Raw genomic sequence first — 21,597 nt, 5'->3', positions numbered from 1 at the left:
GAGGGGTCCCAGGTTCGATTCCGATCAAGGGCATGTACCTTGGTTGCAGGCACATCCCCGGTGGGGGGTGTGCAGGAGGCAGCTGGTCGATGTTTCTCTCTCATCGATGTTTCTAGCTCTCTATCCCTCTCCCTTCCTCTCTGTGGAAAATCAATAAAATATATTAAAAAAAATAAAATAAAATAACAAAGTGGTTCCCCCCCTCCCCCCATGGGAAATACTTGGGAAATGTTAGTGTGAAACTTGAAATTTTTGCCCTGGCAGGTTGGTAAGTGGTTAGAGCATCTGACCACAGACCAAAGGCTCGTCAGATGGATGATTCCTGGTCAAGGGCACTACCTCAGTTGCAGGTTTGATCCCCAGCCCCAGTTGGGGCTCATGTAGAAGGCAACCAATAAATCTCCCTCTCTCTCTCCCTCCCTCCCTTCCACTCTCTAAAAATCAATAAAAAAAAATATCCTTGGGTGAGGATTTAAAAAAATTTTTTTTCAAGAAATTTTTAACAAATATACCCTGTAGATATGAAGAGCAGGGATGCAGAAAGCAGAGGGGTGTGTGTGGGGGAGGGGGATTGGGTAGAGAAAGAATATAAAGCTTAGGGCAACAACATGGATGGAGCTGGAGAACATTATGCTAAGTGAAATAAGCCAGGCAGAGAAAGATAAATATCACATGATCTCACTCATTTATGGAATATAATGAACAACATAAACTGATGAACAAAAACAGATCCAGAGACAGAGAAACATCGATCAGAACGTCAAACCTCAGGGAAGGTAGGGGAGAGTGGGGGTAAGGGGGAGAGATCAACCAAAGGACTTATATGCATGCATATAAGTCTAACCAATGGACACAGACAACAGGGGGGTAAGGGCATGAATGGGGGGTAGGGGTTGGGGGGTAATGGGGGAATAAGGACACATATGTAATACCATAATCAATAAAGAAATTAAAAAAAATAAAGCTTAGGGCACAGTTCCTACTCATTTTGTGGTAAGAGCTTTCTTGAGACCTAATTTATGCTACATTTTGGAAACATCTGCTTTGGTAGTTCACGCCCTCCCCACGCTGGTCCCTTGTGGCACTGTCTTGCTCACCTGTGGTCCTCCCCATCCTGCTTCAACAGTGTAGGGCTGGCAGGCTGACTGTTCGAGGCCACACCCAGGTTCCTGTTAATCTCTAGTCTGTTAACACCATAGATACTGAGCATTCATGTTGCAGTGTAGGAGGGATTCCCATCAACAGAATTTTCAGAGAGAAAAAAAATACGTGCTGGTGCAACGCACGGGGGTGGGGGTGGGGGCTGGTGGAGGGGGGTGAGGAGTGGGGTGGGGAAGGGCTGCCCCTACGCTGCATCCCCTGTCTCCGACCTCCTTCTCAGAGGTCACGTCTGCACAATCAGAAACACAAGTTGAGGGCAAATGTGAAATCTGTAATAACCTGAGTGTGCACGAACGTCCAAGAAAAAGAATCTCATTGATAACCTACCTATTTTCTAATTCTAACTTGTACCTAGGGAAGAATCTGTAGCAATGTAGAATGAAATGAAAGCTTTCGCCCCAAATAAAAGAGAGTACTTTTCCTTGAGGCCTGTTAAGTTCAATTTGTTTCAAAGGCTGATAAAATATAAATAAGAGCTCTCATCTCAACATCAGGGGGTAACTGAAGTAAAGTGAAAACACGCCATAAGAAAAATATTTAGAAACACACAGTTTCAAAGGGCACACGAGGTCATAGTTACTTCTTTATATTTTGAAAGATTCTTTCATTGCAGATTTGCTGATACTTTGGATGGGACGAGACAGGGGAAACAGTTGATGCAGGTTTTATTTATTTTTTCAAATGTAGAACTTTCCCTTGAAAAAGTGGTAGCACAGTGCAATTCAAAAGAATTTAACCAAAGCTCATGCAACTTCTATTCCTACGGCCTATTACCAACCACCGACAAGCCTCTTAGTTAAGGGGGGAAAAAAAAAGATGGTTTAATTACTCCCTGACCAGAAGATTCATGGTTAGCATTATTTACTCACTTAATGAAGATTTCAGGCTAAGTTCTAATGTCTTAGAGAGGGGGACCTTGACATTTAGAGCACTCCCTGGCCCACAAAGCTGTGATAAAGAGGCCACCAAACACATACTATGAAATACATTTAGAGAAACAGTATTTTATGGGGATTAACATGAATGGGGGCTTTTACCCAAACTTATTCTTCTGTTCCTTCCAGTAGGAGATGGGGAACTTTCTGGAATGGTTCCGGGTAAGCTTTCCAACTGGACCTGCTTTTCCAGGCCTTCGGGGCCACCCACAGTGTCCTTGTGCAGGGCAGCCTCAAGCTGGCGTCTGCAGTCCTGCCCAGAATGAGCCACACCCACATCAGCCTGGGAAAAGGGGAAAAGGGAATCGTTTTGTGAGAGTCAAGATTTCTTAGAAAATGGCTTCTTGGGAAACGAAAACAATGTAGCAAGACTTGATTTGTGGATGTTCAGCTCACTCGTATCTGTGGTAGGCTGAAGAGTACCCAGCGCCCTGCAGACGCTACCTTAAACGGCAGAAGGGACTTGGTGGATATGATGAAATTAGACCTTGGGATGGCAAGCTTATCCTGGACTGTCCAGGTGGACTCAAAATGTAATCACCAGGTCCTTATAAGAGATCTGACTGTGGGGGAGAAGGTGATGTGACGACGGAAGTGGAGAACACTTTACAAGGTGCTGTGGGCATGAAGGTGGGAAGGGCCGCTAGGGAAGGGATGTGGGGTGCAGCCCTAGATGCTGGAAGAGGCAGGGGAAGTTCCCCCCTCAGAGCCTCTGAAAGAAACCAGCCCTGCTAACCTCCTGACTTTAGCAAGTGGAACTGATTTTGTGCTTCTCACCTCCAGTACTGTGAAAATAAAATTATATTGCTTTAAGCCACTAGATGTCCGTTAACTTGTTATATCAGTAATAGAAAACTAATATACAGTTGACCCTTGAATAACGCTGGTTTGAACTGTGTGCATCCACTTACACGCAGAATTTTTTTTCAATAAATACGGTCAGCCCTCTCTGTATCTGCAGGTTTCGCATTGGTGGATTCAACCAACTATGGATCGAAAACAGTATTTTCAACACTCGGCTGGGATGAGCAGATTCAGAGAGCCGGCTCTATGGGTTGTTCTGCATCATTTTATCAAGGGACTTGAGCATCCTCAGATTTTAATATGGGGGTGGGGAACTGTCCTGGAACCAATCTCTCACGTAGAACAAGGGATGGCTGTAATTAAGTTTTGGGGGAGTTAAAAATTATACATGGATTTTCCACTACAGGGGCATTGATGGGCTCCCCTAACCCCCTGCATTGTTCGAGGGTCAACTGTAATACCTAATATGAATCTATCAGGTACAAGCTGTTACGTTGGGCATTCTGAAAGATACAAAAAGTAACAAGTTCATAAGCATCAAATGTGAAAAGTAACAATACTTCTGTATAAATTTTAAAAAAATGAAACTAGCTTTATTGTTTTTGCTGATTAAAAAAGTATTAAGCCATGGCCAGGTAGCTCAGTAGGTTGTAGCATCCTCCTGATACACCAAGGTCGTGGGTTCCATCCTCGGTCAGGGCACATACAAGAATCAATCAATGAATGCAGAAATAAGGGGAACAACAAATGTCTCTCTTCCTCTCTCTTTCTCTAAAAATCAATCAATAAAATTTAAAAAATAAAAAAGTAATACAGAGTCATAAGAGTAATTGATAACATTTAATGGTAGAAAGTAATCATTTATCTGATTGCATTGTAGTACATTATGTAACTACTAGAGGCCCGGTGCATGAAATTTGTGCAGGGGTGTGTGTGTCCCTCAGCCCAGCCTTCACCCTCTCCAATCTGGGACCCCTTGAGGGATGTAAGATTGCCGGGATTGGGCCTAAAAGGGGAAGTCGGACATCCCTCTCACAATCCAGGACTGCTGGCTCCCAACTGCTTGCCTGCCTGCCTGCCTGATCACCCCCTAACCATTCCCCTGCCGGCCTGATTGATGCCTAACTGCTCCCCTGCCAGCCTGTTTGCCCCTAACTGTCCTCCCCTCCAACCTGGTCACCCCTAACTGCCCTCCCCTACAGACCTGGTCACCCCTAACTGTCCTACCCTGCAGGCCTGGCCACCCCCAACTGCCCTCTCCTGCTGGCCTGGTCACCCCTAACTTCCCTCCCTTGCCAGCATGGTCACCCCCAACTGCCCTCCCCTGTAGGCCTGGTCGCCCCCAACTGCCCTCCCCTACAGGCCTAGTCCCCCCCAACTGCCCTCCTCTACAGGCCTTTTCCCTCCCAACTGCCTTCCCCTGCTGGCCCGGTCACCCCTAACTGCCCTCCCCTGGAGGCCTGGTCACCCTAACTGCTCTCTTCTGCTGGCCTGGTTGCCTCCAACGGCCCTCCCCTGCAGGCCTGGTCCCCCCCAACTGCCCTCCCCTGCTGGCCTGGGTCCCTCCCAACAGTCCTCTGCTGCCGGCCTGGTCACCTTACTGCCCTCCCCTGCAGGTCTGATTCCCCCCAACTACCCTCCTCTGCCAGCCCGATCACCCCTAACTGCCCTCCCCTGCAGGCCTGATCCCTCCCAACTGTCCTCCCCTGCAGGCCTGATCACCCACAACTGCCCTCCCCTGCCGGCCTGATCACCCACAACTGCTCTCCCTTGCAGGCCTGGTCCCTCCCAACTGCCCTTCCCTGCTGGCCTGATCGCCCACAACTGCCCTCCCCTGCCTGCCTGATCGCCCACAACTGCCCTCCCCTGTCAGCCATCTTGTGGTGGCCATCTGCTGTCCATATGGGGGCCATCTTGTGTGTTGGATCGATGGTCAATTTGCATATTACCTCTTTATTATATAGGATACTAGAGGCCCGGTGCACAAAATTCATGCACGGAGGGGGGTTGTCCCTCAGCCCAGCCTGTACCCTCTCCAATCTGGGACATCTCTCTCACAATCCAGGACTGCTGGCTCCCAACTGCTTGCCTGCCTGCCTTCCTGATTGCCCATAACCGCTTCTGCCTGCCAGCCTGATCACCCCCTAACCACTCCGCTGCCAGCCTGTTTGCCCCCAACTTCCCTCCTCTGCTGGCCTGGTCACCCCTAACTGCCCTCTCCTGCAGGGTTGATCACCTCCAACTGCCCTCCCTTGAAGGCCTGGTCCTTCCCAACTGCCCTCCCTTGCAGGTTGGGTGCCTCCCAACAGCCCTCTCCTGATGGCCATCTTGTGGTGGCCATCTTGTGTCCACATGGGGGCAGGATCTTTGACCACATGGGGGCAGCTATATTGTGTGTTGCAGTGATGATCAATCTGCATATTACTCTTTTATTAGATAGAATAGAGGCCTGGTGCATGGGTGGGGGCCAGCTGGTTTGCCCTGAAGGGTGTCCCGGATCAGGTGGGGGTTCCCTTGGGGCGTGGGGCGGCCTGAGCGAGGGGCCTGTGGTGGTTTGCAGGCTGGCCACGCCCCCTGGCAACCTAAGCGGAGGCCCTGGTATCTGGAATTTATTCTCCTTCTACAATTGAAACTTTGTAGCCTGGAGCGGAGCCAAGCCTGGGGCTCCCTCCGTGGCCGGCAGCCATTTCTGTTGGGGTTATAATTGAAACTTTGTAGCCTTAAGCGGGTGAACCCGGCCAGGGTGTGCAGAAAGCTTTGCTTCCTCTGTTGCCGGGGCAACCCTGGCCTGCTCTCTCAAGCTCCATTCTGCCGCCATTTCTGTTTGAATTTGTTTACCTTCTATAATTGAAACTTTGTAGCTTGAGTGGAGGCTTAGGCCTGGCAAGGGCAGGCAGAAAGCTTGGCTTCCTCTGTTACCTAGGAAACCTTGCTCTCTATGGCTGTACATTTGGGTTAATTTGCATACTCACTCTGATTGGATGGTGGGCATGGCTTGTGGGTGTGTCGGAGGTATGGTCAATTTGCATATTTGATTATTATTAGGTAGGATCATAACCAAATCCTACTGAAGGACACCTAGGTTGTTTCTAACTTATTCGTCTAACGAACAGGGCTGCCATATCTGTGCATATGTATCAGCCTGAATTCACCCAATCATCCCATGAGGATAAACTCCTAGATGTGGACATGCCGTATCAAATAATATGCACATTTTATATCAATACATGTTTTCAGAGGGCCCTCCATAAACCCTGTGCTGATTTACAGTCCCACCTTCTCCTTTTAAGGATGCCTATTTCTTCCTACCACAGTTCCACTGCTTGTAAATAGGTCAAAGCACAGTGTGAAAAGGGGCTAAATGTGACTTAGTACACCACTGATTCCCAAGTGCTGGTTGGTGTCAAGTGTTTCATAGTTCTACAGCCAAAGAAGAAAAATAAGGGAAATGCTCAATTAATTCAATTTAAAGAACTGGAATTTATTTTTAGAAGAGGCATATTTTAAACACTAAATCTGTTCAGGAAAACACTTCTCGTATTTCCTCTAACACCGTGACCCCTCTCTCCCACTGCTGGCTCTTCTTGCATTGCTTGGTTTGCAACTTTCCCACTTCTCATCTAATAGAAGCTTTTAGCTGTTATCAGCCAACCTATTCTCTCATCTAAGACACATACTGAAGAGAGGAAGTCTCTTCATTACCCAAAGAAGAAATAGGAAAATAAACACCTTCTACAGAATAGTGTCTTCTGGTTATTCTTCTTTATGTCTATGATTTCACTTTTGACTCAAGAGCTGCTCTTCTTCTCCCCCAAGTCTTCAAAGGGCCTCAGGACCCCGCCCTCCAACCCCTGCCCTCTGTAGCACAACCCTATTGTATTGACACAAGTTTGTACCTGTTTGGGTGTAGCTGAAGGTGTTAAAGGGGAGAATGCTTGAATTGGGTCTTAATGAATGAATTTCTAGTGAGCAAAGAGGAAAGGACACTTTAGACAGAAGAAAAAGCACACACAAAGACAGGGCATGAAGCAATATTGTGTGTCCACTATGGCAGAAACAGATTGAAGTAGAAAGTGGTAGGTGCTGAAGTGCGGAAGGGAAATCTTTTGTGACAAGTAAAGGAGTTTGATTTTATTTTGAGTGCAAGAGTAATCCCTTGCAGGGCTGTCATATAGGAAAGTAAAGTAAATGATCACTTGTGTTTTTTAGAAAGCTCACTCTTTAGTTAGTGCAATGGCAAGAATTGAAGGATGGAAGAAACAAAACAGGGAAGCCAGTACAACTATTATTAACCAGGTGAGATTTGATTAAATACCAGCTAAGACAGCGACAGTAAAAATGGGGACAATAGGTGGGCCCAGAAATATTAGAAAGGTAGGTGATAGGCCTCCATGGGCTTCAGCGTGAAGGAGGGAGGTCCCTTCTGGCTCTAAATTAGGACTGTAGGAACTAAACAGAAAACATTCCTCTTTAAAAGAGGGAAAGTAAATAAAAAGCAAGGACACTGGCATGAAACTTGGTATTTCTACAACAGACAACATTTTTTAAACTTGAGGACATTTGACCACTTTCTAGAAGTACTCCAACATTCGAAGCCCCTCAGAGGCTACGTAGGAATCACAAGGTTCTGGCGGCCCCATCACCCTCAGGTCCTCACAGTTCAGTGAGGGGTTCTCCCTGTTGGTAGGGAGACTCACAGCTCCTACCTCCTTGTTTACATACCATGATCACTCCAGCTAAGCCAACATCAGTTTGTCGTGTTGAGGATTAATGAGTTCTGTGGCTCAGAACTGCATGGGAAGATAGGAAAAACCAACCAACTGAACAAACAAAGTAAGCAAACAAAAGCTCTATGGATCTGAAATATGAATCGGCACCAGGAGAAAGCCTGAGAGCAGCTATGTACTTTCTCTCTCTCTGTCTTTCCTTATAGACACAGTTACTGCCGTGCAGTCCCTGTAGAGTAAGGCCACTCAGGAAAAGTCTTTACAGATAACACATTATAAGTTATTATATTACTAGGGGCCTGATGCACGAAATTTGTGCACTTGTGTGTGGGGGTGTCCTCTCAGCCTGGCCTCTGCCCTCTCACAGTCTGGGGGCCCCCGGGGATGTCTGACTGATGGCTTAGGCCCGCTCCCTGCCAGGAGCAGGCCTAAGCCAACAGTTGGACATCCTTAGCGCTGCCGCAGAGGCAGGAGAGGCTCCCGCCACCACCACTGTGCTCGCCAGCCATGAGCCCAGCTTCTGGCTGAGCAGCGCTCCCCCTGTGGGAGCGCACTGACCCCACCGGAACATGAATCTGTGCACCGGGCCTCTAGTTATATAATAATGGCCATTATATCAGAGAGGATCTCCTTTTCCCTTTGTTATGTATAAAATATACAGGATGGGGCACAAATAGGTTAACAGTTGTGAGTACATGAAACAGAGTTTATTCTTGTACTACAGGCCCAATGCACAAAATTCATGCAAGAGTAGGCCTTCCTTCCCCTGGCTGCTGGCACCAGCTTCCCTCTGGCACTCAGGATCTGAGCTGCCCTCATAGCCCTGGCTTTGTCCAGAAGGTCATCTGGAAGGACATCCAGTCTAATTAGCATAGTATGCTTTTATTATTATTGTTTATTTATTAACTAGAGGCCCGGTGCACAAATTTGTGCACTGGTGGGGTCCCTTGGGGTGGTCTGTGGAGATCAGGCCCCAGCTCACATCCCGAGACTCGCAGCCCTGCCACCTCACTTGGCACCCCACCTTGGCCTGGTGCTGCCCCCTCACCTGCTCCACCATCTCACCTGTGGGGCAATTGGTCGGGGCTGGCCCCCCTGCCTGGCTCCCTCAGTGCTTGGGAGCCAGGCGGCAGCCCCGCTCCCCACCACCACTGCTGGTCGCCATCTGTGGGGCAATCGGCGGGCGATTGGGCCCCCCACTCACACCTGCCTTGTCCTGGTACCACCCGCTCACCTGCTCCACCATCCTGCTGCAGTCCCGCTCTCATCGGGGACCATCAGGGCTGGCAGCGCCTCCACTGCGGCCCGCTGCCAGTGCCGTGTCGCCGATGTCTGCCATGTTCCGCGCCACCCCCTGGTGGTCAGCGCACATCATAGCGAGCAGTCAAACTCCTGGTCTCCCAGTCTAACTCCTGGTCGAATGACCGCCCAAGGGGACAATTTGCATATTAGGCTTTTATTATATAGGACTAGAGGCCCGGTGCACGAAATTCGTACACAGGGGGCATGGGGTGTCCTTCAGCCCAGCCTGTACCCTCTCCAATCTGGGACCCCTCAAGGGATGTCTGACTGCCCGTTTAGGCCCAATCCCGGTAGGATAGGGCCTAAACGGGCAGTCGGACATCCCTCTCACAATCCAGGACTGCTGGCTCCCAACTGCTTGCCTGCCTGCCTTCCTGATTGCCCCTAACCGCTTCTGCCTGCCAGCCTGATCACCCCCTAACCACTCCCCTGCCAGCCTGATTGATGCCTAACTGCTCCCCTGCCAGCCTGTTTGCCCCTAACTGCCCTCCCCTGCAGGCCTGGTCACCCCTAACTGCTCTCCCCTAGAGGCCTGGGTCCCCCCCCTCCCCCCGCCAACTGCCCTTCCCTGCAGGGCCGGTCGCCCTCCAACTTCCCTCCTCTGCCAGCCTGGTCACCCCAAACTGCCCTCCCCTGCAGGCCTGGTCCCTCCCAACTGCCCTCCCCTGCTGGCCATCTTGTGGTGGCCAGCTTGTGTCCACATGGGGGCAGTCATCTTTGACCACATGGGGGCAGCCATCTTTGACCACATGGGGGCAGCCATCTTGTGTGATGGAGTGATGGTCAATTTGCATATTACTCTTTTATTAGATAGGATAGAGGCCTGGTGCACAGGTGGGGGCCAGCTGGTTTGCCCTGAAGGGTGTCCCAGATCAGGGTGGGGGTTCCCTTGGGGCGTGGGGCGGCCTGGGTGAGGGGCCTGTGGTGGTTTGCAGGCCGGCCACGCCCCCCAGCAACCCAAGCGGAGGCCCTGGTATCTGGGATTTATTTATCTTCTATAATTGAAACTTTGTAGCCTTGAGTGGAGGCCAAAGCAGGCCAGGGCAGGTAGAAAGCTTGGCTTCCTCCATCTCCGGGGGCAACTCAAGCCTCCTGCTCTCTCCAGCTCTGTGGCTGCCATAATTTTTGTTGGGATTTATTTATCTTCTATCATTGAAACTTTGTAGCATTGAGTGGAGGCCTGGGCTGGCAAGGGCAGGCGGAAAGCTTGGCTTCCTCCATTGCCAGGGAAACCCAAGCCTCCCTCCTGCTCTCCGTGGCCGCACCATCTTGGTTGGGTTTATTTGCATATTTGCTCCTGATTGGCTAGTGGGCGTGGCCTGTGGGTGTAGTGGAGGTATGGTCAATTTGCATATTACTCTTATATTAGCTAGGATTATTCTATTACTTTCCATACGAACAACTGTCAGCCTTCTTTTGCCCCACTCTGTGTGTTGCTGTTACACATAACAAAGGGAAAGGAGAGCCTATCTGATGCTTATCTTTCAGGGGCTCACAGTTCCAATGGGAATTAAAGACCATGTTGTGTTTCTTTCCCCTATTCCCAAATAAACTACCAAAAACCAATATCTGCAGTGATAGTGCTATGAGACAGGGACCAGGCCCAAAATGGGTCGGCCCCCAGCCAGCCTGTAGTGGGGTTCTTGACTTTGTGTAGGAAAGATTTCAGAATACGAGTCCAAGCGATTTTGAGAGGACGTTTATTAAAGTTGGGGACAGTGAAACAAGGAAGGGCTTAGGATAGAAGCAGCAGAAGTGAGCCTAGGTGGGGCTGCTTTGGCTCATTGGAAAGTCAGAGAAGAGGGGGCCTTGGAGACAGGTTCAGAGGACTAGCCCAGGACGAGCTGCTGCTGCCCTTTGCTCCACTGGTTGCAAGTCTCATGGGGTCCCTTAGAGTTTAGGAGATGCACACCTGTTGGGGAAGGAGAGGGAGAAGGGAAAGGTGGGAGGGAGAGCAAGCCCTGGGTCTTTTTCCCTGAGAGTTTTAAAGGTTGAGAGTTTAGGGGAGGTCTTAGGGGAGGATCTCAATAGAATAGTCATTATCTTTATGCTGATGCACCAAAATGAGACACATTCCTTTAACTTTATCTGTTCTTGAGTGTGGTTGGTACAAACGGCACTAATTGGATTTCTGCTATCTAGCTCCCTGAGTAGAATGATTTAAGCTATTTACCCTCTGGTTCTCTTAAGTGTCCTTGGTTAGGGAAGATAGGATTTTGTGATTTACTAGATCAGTGATGGGCAACCTTTTGAGCTTGGTGTGTCAAACTTCACCAAAAAACTGAGCATAACTTGGGTAGTGTGTCACTTTGAGGAAAAAACATTATTTCACAAATGTTTCATCCTCAGGAGCAGCAAATGTTTCATCCTCGGCATGCGGCCGCCTCAGCGGCCGCGTGTCATCAGAAATGGCTACGCGTGTCAGCACTGGCCATTGGCTACGTCACCAAATGGCTACGCGTGTCATAGGTTCGCCATCACTGTACTACATGGTCATAAACTGCTTGACCATTTAACTATCTGTCTTTGCTTCCCTGTTCCACTTGTCCTGGCTTACTAGCCTGTCTCAATTCACAAGTTAATTTTGTTTTGCAGATCTATATTTTCTTGAACCTAGTGAAGCACTAAGTAACACAGAGAAATTAATTTTGCCAGTTCACATTTCCCAGTGGAGATCTTGAAAAATTTAACTAATTTAGCAACAATACACAAAATGCCCACATTGGAGCTGAGAGCAAATCTGAATATTTTCAGTCTACAAGGTGTCTTTTCACAAACATATTCTGTCGACTACAAATTGGAATAGATTTAAATGTCACCATCCTGCATGACCTCCAAGTATTTCATGGAAGTGACCAATCCAGGCCTTAGTAAGGAGCTTTACCCATGTCTGCGGACTTAGATACAATCTGCCTTCAAGCTCTGTTAGTGGCCAAAGCTTAAACTGTAGCAGATGAAACACAATCTTTCAGCCTAAAATAACACATACCAGCCTTCAGATTCCGGACCAGAAATTTAAGGTTTTTTTTTCCTCTCTTGTAAACTAAGAATGTCTTTCAAATATCTTATCTATGTGCAACACATTCTGGAAATTTTAACCCAATTTCATAATTTAGACTTGGGAATAGACATAGTTCAAAGACCAGCGATATTTACAAACTAGTGAGGCCTAGGCCTCTTGGGGATTTGTGAAGACAGTGTTCCTGTCCTGTCCGCATGCAGAGTTCATAGTTTCACACCAGAAGCGTCTATCTGCGCTGGTCCTGGGGCAGGGCTGAGAGGGGGTGGGAGGTTTCATTTTCTCCCTGAGATGAAGTTGTAGCAGAAGCACAGACTCAGTGTGTTTCTACATTTTTGTGACAGTTTTATTTTATACTTCATTGTCTTGATCAATTTTAGATCAATTTTAGACAAAACGGAAAAGCTGGGAATTCCAAGCTAACAGCTATGCATAAGAATCATCAGCGTTCCAAAAAAAAGGCATTGATTTTAACTATAGGCAGGATTTTGTTTTGTTTGGTTTTGTTTGGTCTGCAAGTACTACATGTATTCTAAAGCTTTTGGGAAACAACTTTTTCAAACAGCTTGGAGGGAGTCATTTGTCAAGGTTCCCTGGAGCTTAAACCTTCTAAAACCAAATTATCGGCAGATACATTTTATAAATATATTTGCCCACAGACATATAGAAAGAGTTTGTTCTTCAACATTTATTTTTTTCTACTTTAATTCTAATGAATGAAATAACAAATAGCAACTCTCCAAAACACAGTCAGAAACATGCCCTTGTAAAAATTGTACTTTAAGAAGTATTAACATATTAAGTCCTTCTAACTGACAATAAACAAGAATTTTCTTGTCAAATATAGAAGATTTCCCCAATGAGGAGAAGTTTCCCATCATTTCTTATTATGCATTATTTTAGTGCAGCGACTTCTCACCACTTAGACTAAGGTAAGGTGGAGAGAACGTCTGCAGGCAGGTCTCGAGAATTTTGATTCAGAAAATTTTAAAGTCATGCTGCCAAGAAACATAAATATTTCATGTAAGCAAACATATTCATCTAATTTTAAAGACATTGCCAAACGAGTGAACTCTCAGCCCTATGAATTTATGAAGGAAACAGTACAGTTCTGATAGCTAATGTTTAATTAATAATCATATCTTTCCCAGATTCTATATCCAAAGTCAAGTGCTCAGGGTGGGGAAAGAGAGGTATATACGTGAGTTGACACTGAGTCTATTTTCAGGTTATTTTAATATTGGATTTCCTCCTTGCAGTCACTCAAGAAATAGTCATCAGTGCCTGGTCTGCATCAGGCACTGTAGTGAGCACGGAAATACAAAGATAAAACACAATTCCTGGCCTCAAGCAGGTGATAGCTCAGGTTGGGAAGCAAATATGGAAACACATACAATAAAGATGTTCTGAAATGTGATAGGAGGAGGTATAAGATCAACTCTGTCAGCATGGTAACAGGGGAAATGGAGAAGAATGTTCCTGAGTCAACTTGAAAGATGGGTACATATTTGCATGTGGGCCAAGAAAAGGGAGAAAGAAAAGTCTGAAAGGAGAGAAAATAGTGGGTGCAAAGGCCTGGAGACTGAAACAGAATGGATTTGGGAACAATGAGTAGTAAGTATGTTGTGATTAGAATGAATGTGGAGAGTTTGACACAGTTTGAGGATCGCTAGGAAGGCATGCTAAGGATTCAGGACTTGATCTTACATAAATAAACCCTATCTAATAAAGAGGGAATATGCTAATTGACCCTCACACAGTCGCAAAGATGGCGGTACCCACAGCCAATAAGGAGGGAATATACTAATTGACTGCCCTGCCCTCAAAGATGGTGGCGCCCACAGCCAATAAGGATGGAATATGCTAATTGCTTCCCCGCCCTCAAAGATGGTGGTGCCCAGTCCCCTCAGCCCCGCTGGGGCAGCAGGCGCACGGCAAGGTCGGGCCCGCCCCCAGGTGGGCCCTGCTGCTCCACGCGCCTGCCTCTGGAGTCCCTCAGTCCCCTCAGCCCCCCAGCTACCCAGGGCTGGCCCAAGGTGCAGGCAAGCCTCAGATGGTGGCTGCCCAGCCGACCAGGGCCACCTGAGGCTCAGGTAACCAGGGCCAGCTGAGGCTTGCCCTTCTGGCAGTGGCAGCAGCAGAGGTATGATGGGGCATCACCTTCCTTTGATTGCTGGGTCGCCTCCCGTCCCTGAGGGCTCCCAGACTGTGAGAGGGGGCAGGCCGGGCTGAGGGACCCCCTCTCCAGTGCATGAATTTTCATGCACTGGGCCTCTAGTGTAATAATAATAATAATAACAATAATAATTGTAATAACTAATATTAAGCAGTTTTTCTGTGCCAGGCATTGGTATCAGCACTTTACATGAATTTAATTAATTTAATCTTCACAACAACTCTATAAAATCATTATTATTAATTATTCTCTTATTACAGATAAGGAAACTGAGGCAGGGGAGGTTAAATACTTGACCAAAGTCACACAACAAGTAGTGAATCCAGAAGTCCAACCTACGTAGTCACAATCTTGATCACTGATTTATGTGCCTACCTAATGCGCTGGTAATTTTTTTTCAGCAGAGGATGATATTATCAGATTTTATTTTGGTACGATCACTCTCAAGGTTATGTAGAAGACTGAAGATGGAGGGCAGGTGGGGTGGTTAGTGGAAAAAGAATATAGATAGACCAATTTGGAGATTGTTCAAAGATCCAAATAAGAGGCAATGACTACCTCAGCCAAGAAATTCTTGAAGAAACCCAGAAACCCTACCAGGTCTTGGGGAGGCTTGGCCAAGGAGGACCTAGAGTATTTGACACTCAGAGAACTTGCTTTTTAGTGTGCCCTCCAGTTCTATACAAAAAATATGTTCAATTAAAAACCATATAATGGAACAAATGACAATGACCAGAAAAGAAACATACATACTGAACATTTCTTCTATTGAAGTCTTACATGTAATCATGCCAGAAAAAACTACAGATTAAATAGACTTTTGTACAAAAAAGGGAAAACAAAAAAGGATTAATACTTTAAATTACTTGAATATATTTTTTGAAAAAAAGTATTCCCTTATTTAGGAATATAGTCCAAAGCAATACTGAGTAACAACAAAGATGAGCAAATTGTTCTCACGAAGCCCATGGATCTAAGAGATAGAAGAAGCTTAAACAAACATTTGTTTGGGCTCAGTCCTGGAGGATAAGTAGAATTCATCAGGTAGCCGGGAATGGGGCCAAGGGAGGGCACTCCAGGAAGGAGAAATGGCGTAGGGAAAGACATGCGTGGTGATGAGGCTGGAAGGAGGAGCTCTGCACGTCCTTGGCTTGAAGCGGGGGGGGGGGGGGGGGGGGGGGGGGGGGGGGCGGGGCGGGGGGGGGGCGGGGGGGGAGGGGGGAGAGTCCATGAGTGAGAAGGACTGGAGAGGAGAGGATGACATTAGAGAGATTGGTGGGACCAAATGCCAATGGTTTTGCACACTCCAGAAAGCTTTTTCTTAGGAAGATAGGTGGCAGTGCGGGAGACAGACCCGCTAGGACAGTGGTCGGCAAACGCATTAGTCAGCAGAGCCAAATATCAACAGTACAATGATTGAAATTTCTTTTGAGAGCCAAATTTTTTAAAGTTAAACTTCTTCTAACGCCACTTCTTCAAAATAGACTCGCCCAGGCCGCGGTATTTTGTGGAAGAGCCACACTCAAGGGGCCAAAGAGCCGCATGTGGCTCTCGAGCCGCAGTTTGCCGACCACGGAGAGGCAGAAAGACCCAGGAAGGGTAACTGGGCCCTAAACGCAGCCCGTGGTAGTTGGGGTGGAAAGCAGATGTTTTCTTCTCCCCCTGGGCAGCAGGCAAATGCCCGCGTCTCGGCCTTCGCTAGACCCTGGTTTGTTTTTCACGCCAACAGCCCAGTAGATGTGCCTCACACGGACTAGGTGCTGTAACTCGCACTGAATAGTGTCTTACACAGTGCCCGGGGGTAGGAAGTGTGTGCTCTTTAACCTGAGGTTCCAAATATGCCCTTTAGGAAAGGTGACAGTATGGGCTTAGATCAGACGGGGCACATTTGTTATTAGTGCTCCCTTTCACTCGTAAAAGTATCCTGCTTTTGATGATAAATTATAGGGTAACAGTATCTTTGGGAAACCCCTCTCGAGGGGACCCTCGTGGGTTTCTAAGTTTGTGGAATCTTGATGGTGGTGAGGATGGGAAGAAATCATGGACCTCATTTCTGTCTGGACCAACCCATCCCTCCATTCCGCCCCCTGGAAAAATTCCCCTGCCTGTCTCCAGAAGAATTAAGGGGGATTCAACCTCGAGGGAGAGTGGAAAAAGAATGAGACTTTAGAATACTAGATTCTGTCTCCAGCTCCGCCCCCAAACAAGCGGTGCAGCCTTGGGGAAGCTGTCCACCGCTCTGGGCCTCAGGGTCCTCAGGAGGCAAGTGAGATCTCTTCCAGCGCTCAGTAATTCCCAAAGGGCCCCCTTTCCGGAAGCTAGCAAACCATGCAGCTCTAGGCACTCTCACCTGCGCCTGAGAACCACCTCCAACCCCAGCTCTGTGCACCACGTACCACACGTCCCCTTTTTCCTGTCTCTGCCCTGGGGTGTGATCGCCTTCGCTAGCTCTTGAAACACAAAACTCTCTCAAAGCTGGTCCTATAGCAGCAAGAATCCCGATTCAGACCGCGGTTAAACACTGGACGAATACAGTTGGCCCCAACCCGCCCACCCTACCGCGCATTCACCGGCAGGCCCGGCTCCAGCCCACTTCATCTCCCCCCAGGCGTGGCAAAGGCTTTATGCTGTTTTTTTTTTTCCTGTGTTACCTGGAATCCCTCTTCCCAGCCCTTCCTCCGCGCGGGGACAAATCTCTGATCCTCAGCCGGCTGGGAAGGTCCACAGCCCATGCTGCGCGCCGCGCGCTCCTCCGGCGGGGCCCCGCCGTGCGCCCCCCGCGCGCTCCCGGCCGTGTTCCTGCGCCCCAGTTCCCGGCGCCTTGCGCCCCGCACCCTACACCTCGGTCCCTGCTCCCAGCGCCTCCGCCTCTTCCACCTCCAGCACTTAAAGGCTCGGCAGGAGGCGCTGGGCACCTGAGCAGTTGCCGGGAACTGTTGCCACAATAAACCGAATCACCTGAACCTGGGAACTGGGCGGCGATGGGACTTGTGTAACTGACAATTGGAAGACAGGAGGCGTCTGGATCACAACTGGGATGCAAATCGCGGCCCTCTCCAAAGCGAACTGAGGGAAGGGCCAGCAGCTGGCCCAGTTAGTGTTTAAAGTACTGTAGTCATTAGCATCCTGCGTGGACTTTATTTTTTCTCTCTAAGGTACCTGGGCATACGCCCCACCTCCGGTGCTTAGACCACGCCCTCGAGTTGTTGGCTCTGTGCTTCCCACTCTGTGGGGACTGTGCAGAGAGACGATTGTGAGGAAGGCGACATTGGAGTCCGATTGGTGGAAGCAGCTCTTGAGGACCCGCGAAGGCGGCCTGGATAGCACCAGACGGCAGTGTCCCAGGGCGGCCACGGCAGAGGTGGGTCACGCTAAAAGAGATCCAGATATTTAGGATCATAAACAGCTCAGCAGCGGAGAAATGGGTCATACAAATAACTTTTATGGAAAAGGTACTTAATGAGCTGTTAGGAAATAGCACGGATATGCCTTATTCTCTCAGAATTAAATTAAAACGATATGATGCATCAAAAAGGCAGACCAGGCACACCGCTCAAATGAGCAACAAGTTGTTCCTTCCTGGATTTTTTTCTTTTTATTCTATTTTCAAAAATTAAAACAAAAAAGGAGCTAAAAGGGATTTTACAGATCATGGACCAGACGCTTATTTGACAGGCTGCAAACTTAGGCTCAGAGAGACTGAGTGACTTAGATTGGGGTGGGGGGGGGGGGGCGGGCGAGTTCATGAGGGATCTGGGATGAGGAACCTGGTGGCCTCACTCAGACCCTCTAGGTATCCACCTAGGAGAATACTAGCAAGGATTCTTGGAAATGTAATACTGTTGGATCCTTCCAAGGTCAACTCTGTTATAAGAAGCTGATTGTTTACTTTATAGCATTTAAACTCATTCCACTCTTTCTGCTTACTGCTTGGATGTCAACTTTTCTTTACTAAAATTGAAGACGAGGAAAGATAAAATCCAAATCAAAGCATTATATTTATTGAGCAACAAGCATTACAAAATTGTGAATCAAGAGTGGAAACAGGGCTAAAGAGTATTTGGGGAACATCTCCGAAAATCAAAACAAAACTCATGGTATAAGTCACATGAAATGCTCCAACTGGAATCTGGAAAATTGTCAACCAGAATAATCCAGCACAGGGAACACCTGTAAAATGTTCTTGAGGAAGTTTAATGGAAGTTTGTAGGGTGAACTGTATGCGTGAAATACTGCAGACAACGTTTTCCCCTCTCTCTTAAGGCAATCTGCGAACAGAGGTTTGCTGGGACATCCATGTGAATAAAAGGGGTGGTACCCAAATATATTGTGCAGGTGTCTTTTAAGGCATCCTGTGCCTACAGTTCGAAGTTGTGAAAATGCCTTTTCCCGGGGATGGGCTAGAGCCTGCTCATGCTGTCTCATGAAAGCTGATTGTCAGGAATATTTGGACCTGGTCATTAAACACAACCATCATTAAAATTTAGGTTATATAAACTTACAATTAGTTCTAGTAAAAACAAAGGTAACCAGTACAACTCATTAGTTGCTAATGATTTTATTGCAGTTTACTACTATTAGGTTTCTGAATTTATTTATGTCTGTTGTACCTGTATAGTGCAGCTGTCATATAATGGTGGGCTGGGGCGTGCCTCTTCCCAAGTCCTCGTTCAGCGACATCACATTGGCAGTTTGAAATCAGCCAAGGTGGGAATACTGGTATATGCACCATGAAAATCAGGGCTTCTCCCCGCCTTCCCCAAGCTGCTAATTAAACATCTACCAACTCACACTACCTTTCCCCCTGTATTCCAGAATGCCAAGGAATGACTGCTCTGTGCACCTTCTCTTATGCTGATGATCTCGCTCTGCAGGGAAGGGGCGTCGGGGACCTCAGCCCTCCACAGGGGCAAGTGTGTATCACGCCCACATCTCCCTCCACCCTAGAGCTGGGCGCTATACCAAGGCTCGCTGCTCTGGATCCTGAACTAGCGTGCCCTGGTCCTGGATAACCTGTCCACCCTGAACACTGCTAGGGGAAAAGTGCTTAGATTCTCCCAAAGCGGGACCACTACTTGCTCATGTTAAAGTTTGACTCCAATCCTTGCTTTTTCTCGGCAATTCTGAACCACCTTGAGAAGGTTAATTCTCTGCTTCCCTCCTGGATGTTTATTTAAGCCTGAGGTTTGTGTTGAGCATTTTTTCTGGAATGATAAGGATATTATAAAGAAAGGTGCCTCTCAAACTCTAATGTGCACGCCCTGTGGATCTTGTTAAAATGCAGATTCTGAATGGTTTGTGTGTGTGTGTGTGTGTGTGTGTGTGTGTGTGTGTGTGAAAATACCACATTTCTAAGAAGCTGCCATCACTGTTAGTACAGGCTCACACTTGAAGTAGGAAGAGTATAGAACACATGTGAACATTAAAGTATTACTTCAAAAGACAGAAAGGAAAGGAGGAATATGGAAGGAAGAATAAAAAAGTGAAGAGGAAAATGATGGGGGAGAATTAAAGTAAAGTCTATTGCCTGGCCAGTGTGGCTCAGGGTTGAGCATCAACCTATGAACCAGGAGGTCACTATTCGATTTCCCGTCAGGGCACATTCCTGGGTTACAGGCTGGATTCCCATCAGGGGGCAGCCCATCAGTGATTCTCTCTCATCATTGATGTTTCTATTTCTCTCTCTCTCTCCCTTCCTCTCTGAAGTAAATAAAAAAGATATTTTTAAAAAAGTAAAATAAAGTCGATTAGGCAATCAAGTATAGAAGAGACACTAACTTCATTTTATCAAGGTATTCTCAGTCTAGGAGCACCTTGATGCATCAAATTACAACCAGGCGTGTAATAAACCTGAGTGTCACACCAGTTCCTCTCCCTCTACCTGGTGGAGAAGGGATCTTTGTGAATTAGTGGGTCAGGGTGAAGAAGAAAAAAAACAAAACCTTTCTTGCCATCACCCAAGCTCTGTAGTCACTTCCCCCTCTTCTCTCTGAGCTGAGAGAGAGTTGCCTTTCCAGGGTTGGCTAATAAACCGGAGAGCAGAGAGGTTCCCTGCAGGCATTGGTGTATCCAGGCAGGGGCGGTGCCACACCAATGAAGGGTTTTAAAGGTCACATTGAAGCCTTTCAATTTCACTTCAGACCCTGATCTTTTCTAGGAAATGGGGAATCACACAAAGAAATCAGTTCTGAGCCCAATTCACTGCGTTTACTAGCATTCTTCCAATGAATAGAAATATTATATGCTGACCTTTAATCCCAAACTTATCTCAACTGACTAATTATTATAGTAACAGCTGACATTTCCAATGCTCGCTAACATTTAGATAAATGAGGGAAGCTGATGGCTACGTTGGTATTCTTCATCTTCAATTATTGGCTTAAAGCAAGGATTGGAAAACTATGCCCCCCCACCACCCCCCTACCCCCTGGCCAAACTCTGCTCACTGCCTGTCTCTGTCTGACACGTGAGTTAAGAATGGATTTCATATTTTTTTTAATGGTTGGAAAAAAAGAAAAAGGAAGAACATTATCAGTGATTCATGAAAATGATATGAAATTCAAATGTCAGTGTCCACAAATAAAGTTTTATTGGAACACAGACATTCGTTTGTTTACACTTTATCTATGGCTGCTTTTGTGCTACACGAGCAGAGCTGAGTAGCTGAGACAGAGACCATATGGCCCACAGAGCCAAAAATATTTATTATCTAGCCTTTTACGAAAAAATGTTTGCTGATCTCCGATTTAAGATGACAAGAGAAAGTAATTCCCACAAGGGGATTAAATAACTACGCGGAGTCCTAATGGGCTGAAAGAGCTTGTAAGGCTTCCAGACGGGCAAGAAAACCTCCCAGGGAACAGCTGCCACCCAGGGGAATGTCTCTCATTAGCTAACTAAACTCCAGGTCTGTAAGACATTTTAAGCAGCTTCATTCAGCTGCTAAGACCCTCCCCGGCGTTGCTTGGAGCACCCTGCTCACAGGAGGGCTGCTGCGTGGGGACAAAACCTCTCTGTGTTGCTCTGCTGCTTTGCAACCCGAGTCGTGGTGCAGAGAGCTTCCTAGCTCCAGGAAAAAGAAAAGACAGAGCCGATTGTAAGAAATGGGTGGCATTTCAAGAGTCATCTTCCATTTAAAGACCTCGTTTTAAAACCCCATTTGTTCTGGTTCTTCATGTTCCTTTGTCAGACACTTCAACCCAAACATTGTATTTCTGGAAAGCAGTCCTCTGCTGCGCACACACACACTGAGTGGCTCAGACGTGAGGGGCCTCCAAAGTTTTTATCCCTGGAATCCACTGGGGCAGGTGGCCTCAGTAACAGTACCAAGTGCACTTAGAAAGCTCAGGAATCTGTCTATAAACCGTTGTGTGCTAAAGAAAACTCTTATTATAAAGGAAAACTGTACCAGGATATTGTCATTAAACACACACACACATTTGCATAATCAAGATTTTTGCAATCCATGTGCGA

The 21,597-nt window shown here is 47.3% G+C and overlaps 1 protein-coding gene across 1 annotated transcript in view; it reads right to left on the bottom strand.

The window, feature by feature from the left end:
• The window catches only part of STMND1 (stathmin domain containing 1), a gene marked incomplete at both ends in the record, with an annotated part of 28,433 nt that extends 11,577 nt beyond the window's left edge, over window positions 1–16,856 (bottom strand). The window contains 2 exons of the mRNA XM_079776421.1: window positions 2,199–2,379; window positions 16,776–16,856. Coding sequence (XP_079632547.1) covers window positions 2,199–2,379; window positions 16,776–16,856 — 262 coding nt within the window. The remainder of the gene's footprint in view (window positions 1–2,198; window positions 2,380–16,775) is intronic.
• Window positions 16,857–21,597: the final 4,741 nt, after the last annotated feature.

Source organism: Cnephaeus nilssonii, assembly GCF_951640355.1.
Source record: "Cnephaeus nilssonii genome assembly, chromosome: 7".
NCBI classification, from domain to species: Eukaryota; Metazoa; Chordata; class Mammalia; order Chiroptera; family Vespertilionidae; genus Cnephaeus; species Cnephaeus nilssonii.
Note: the sequence above shows the minus strand (reverse complement) of the source record. Positions and strands in the feature narration are given on the sequence as shown.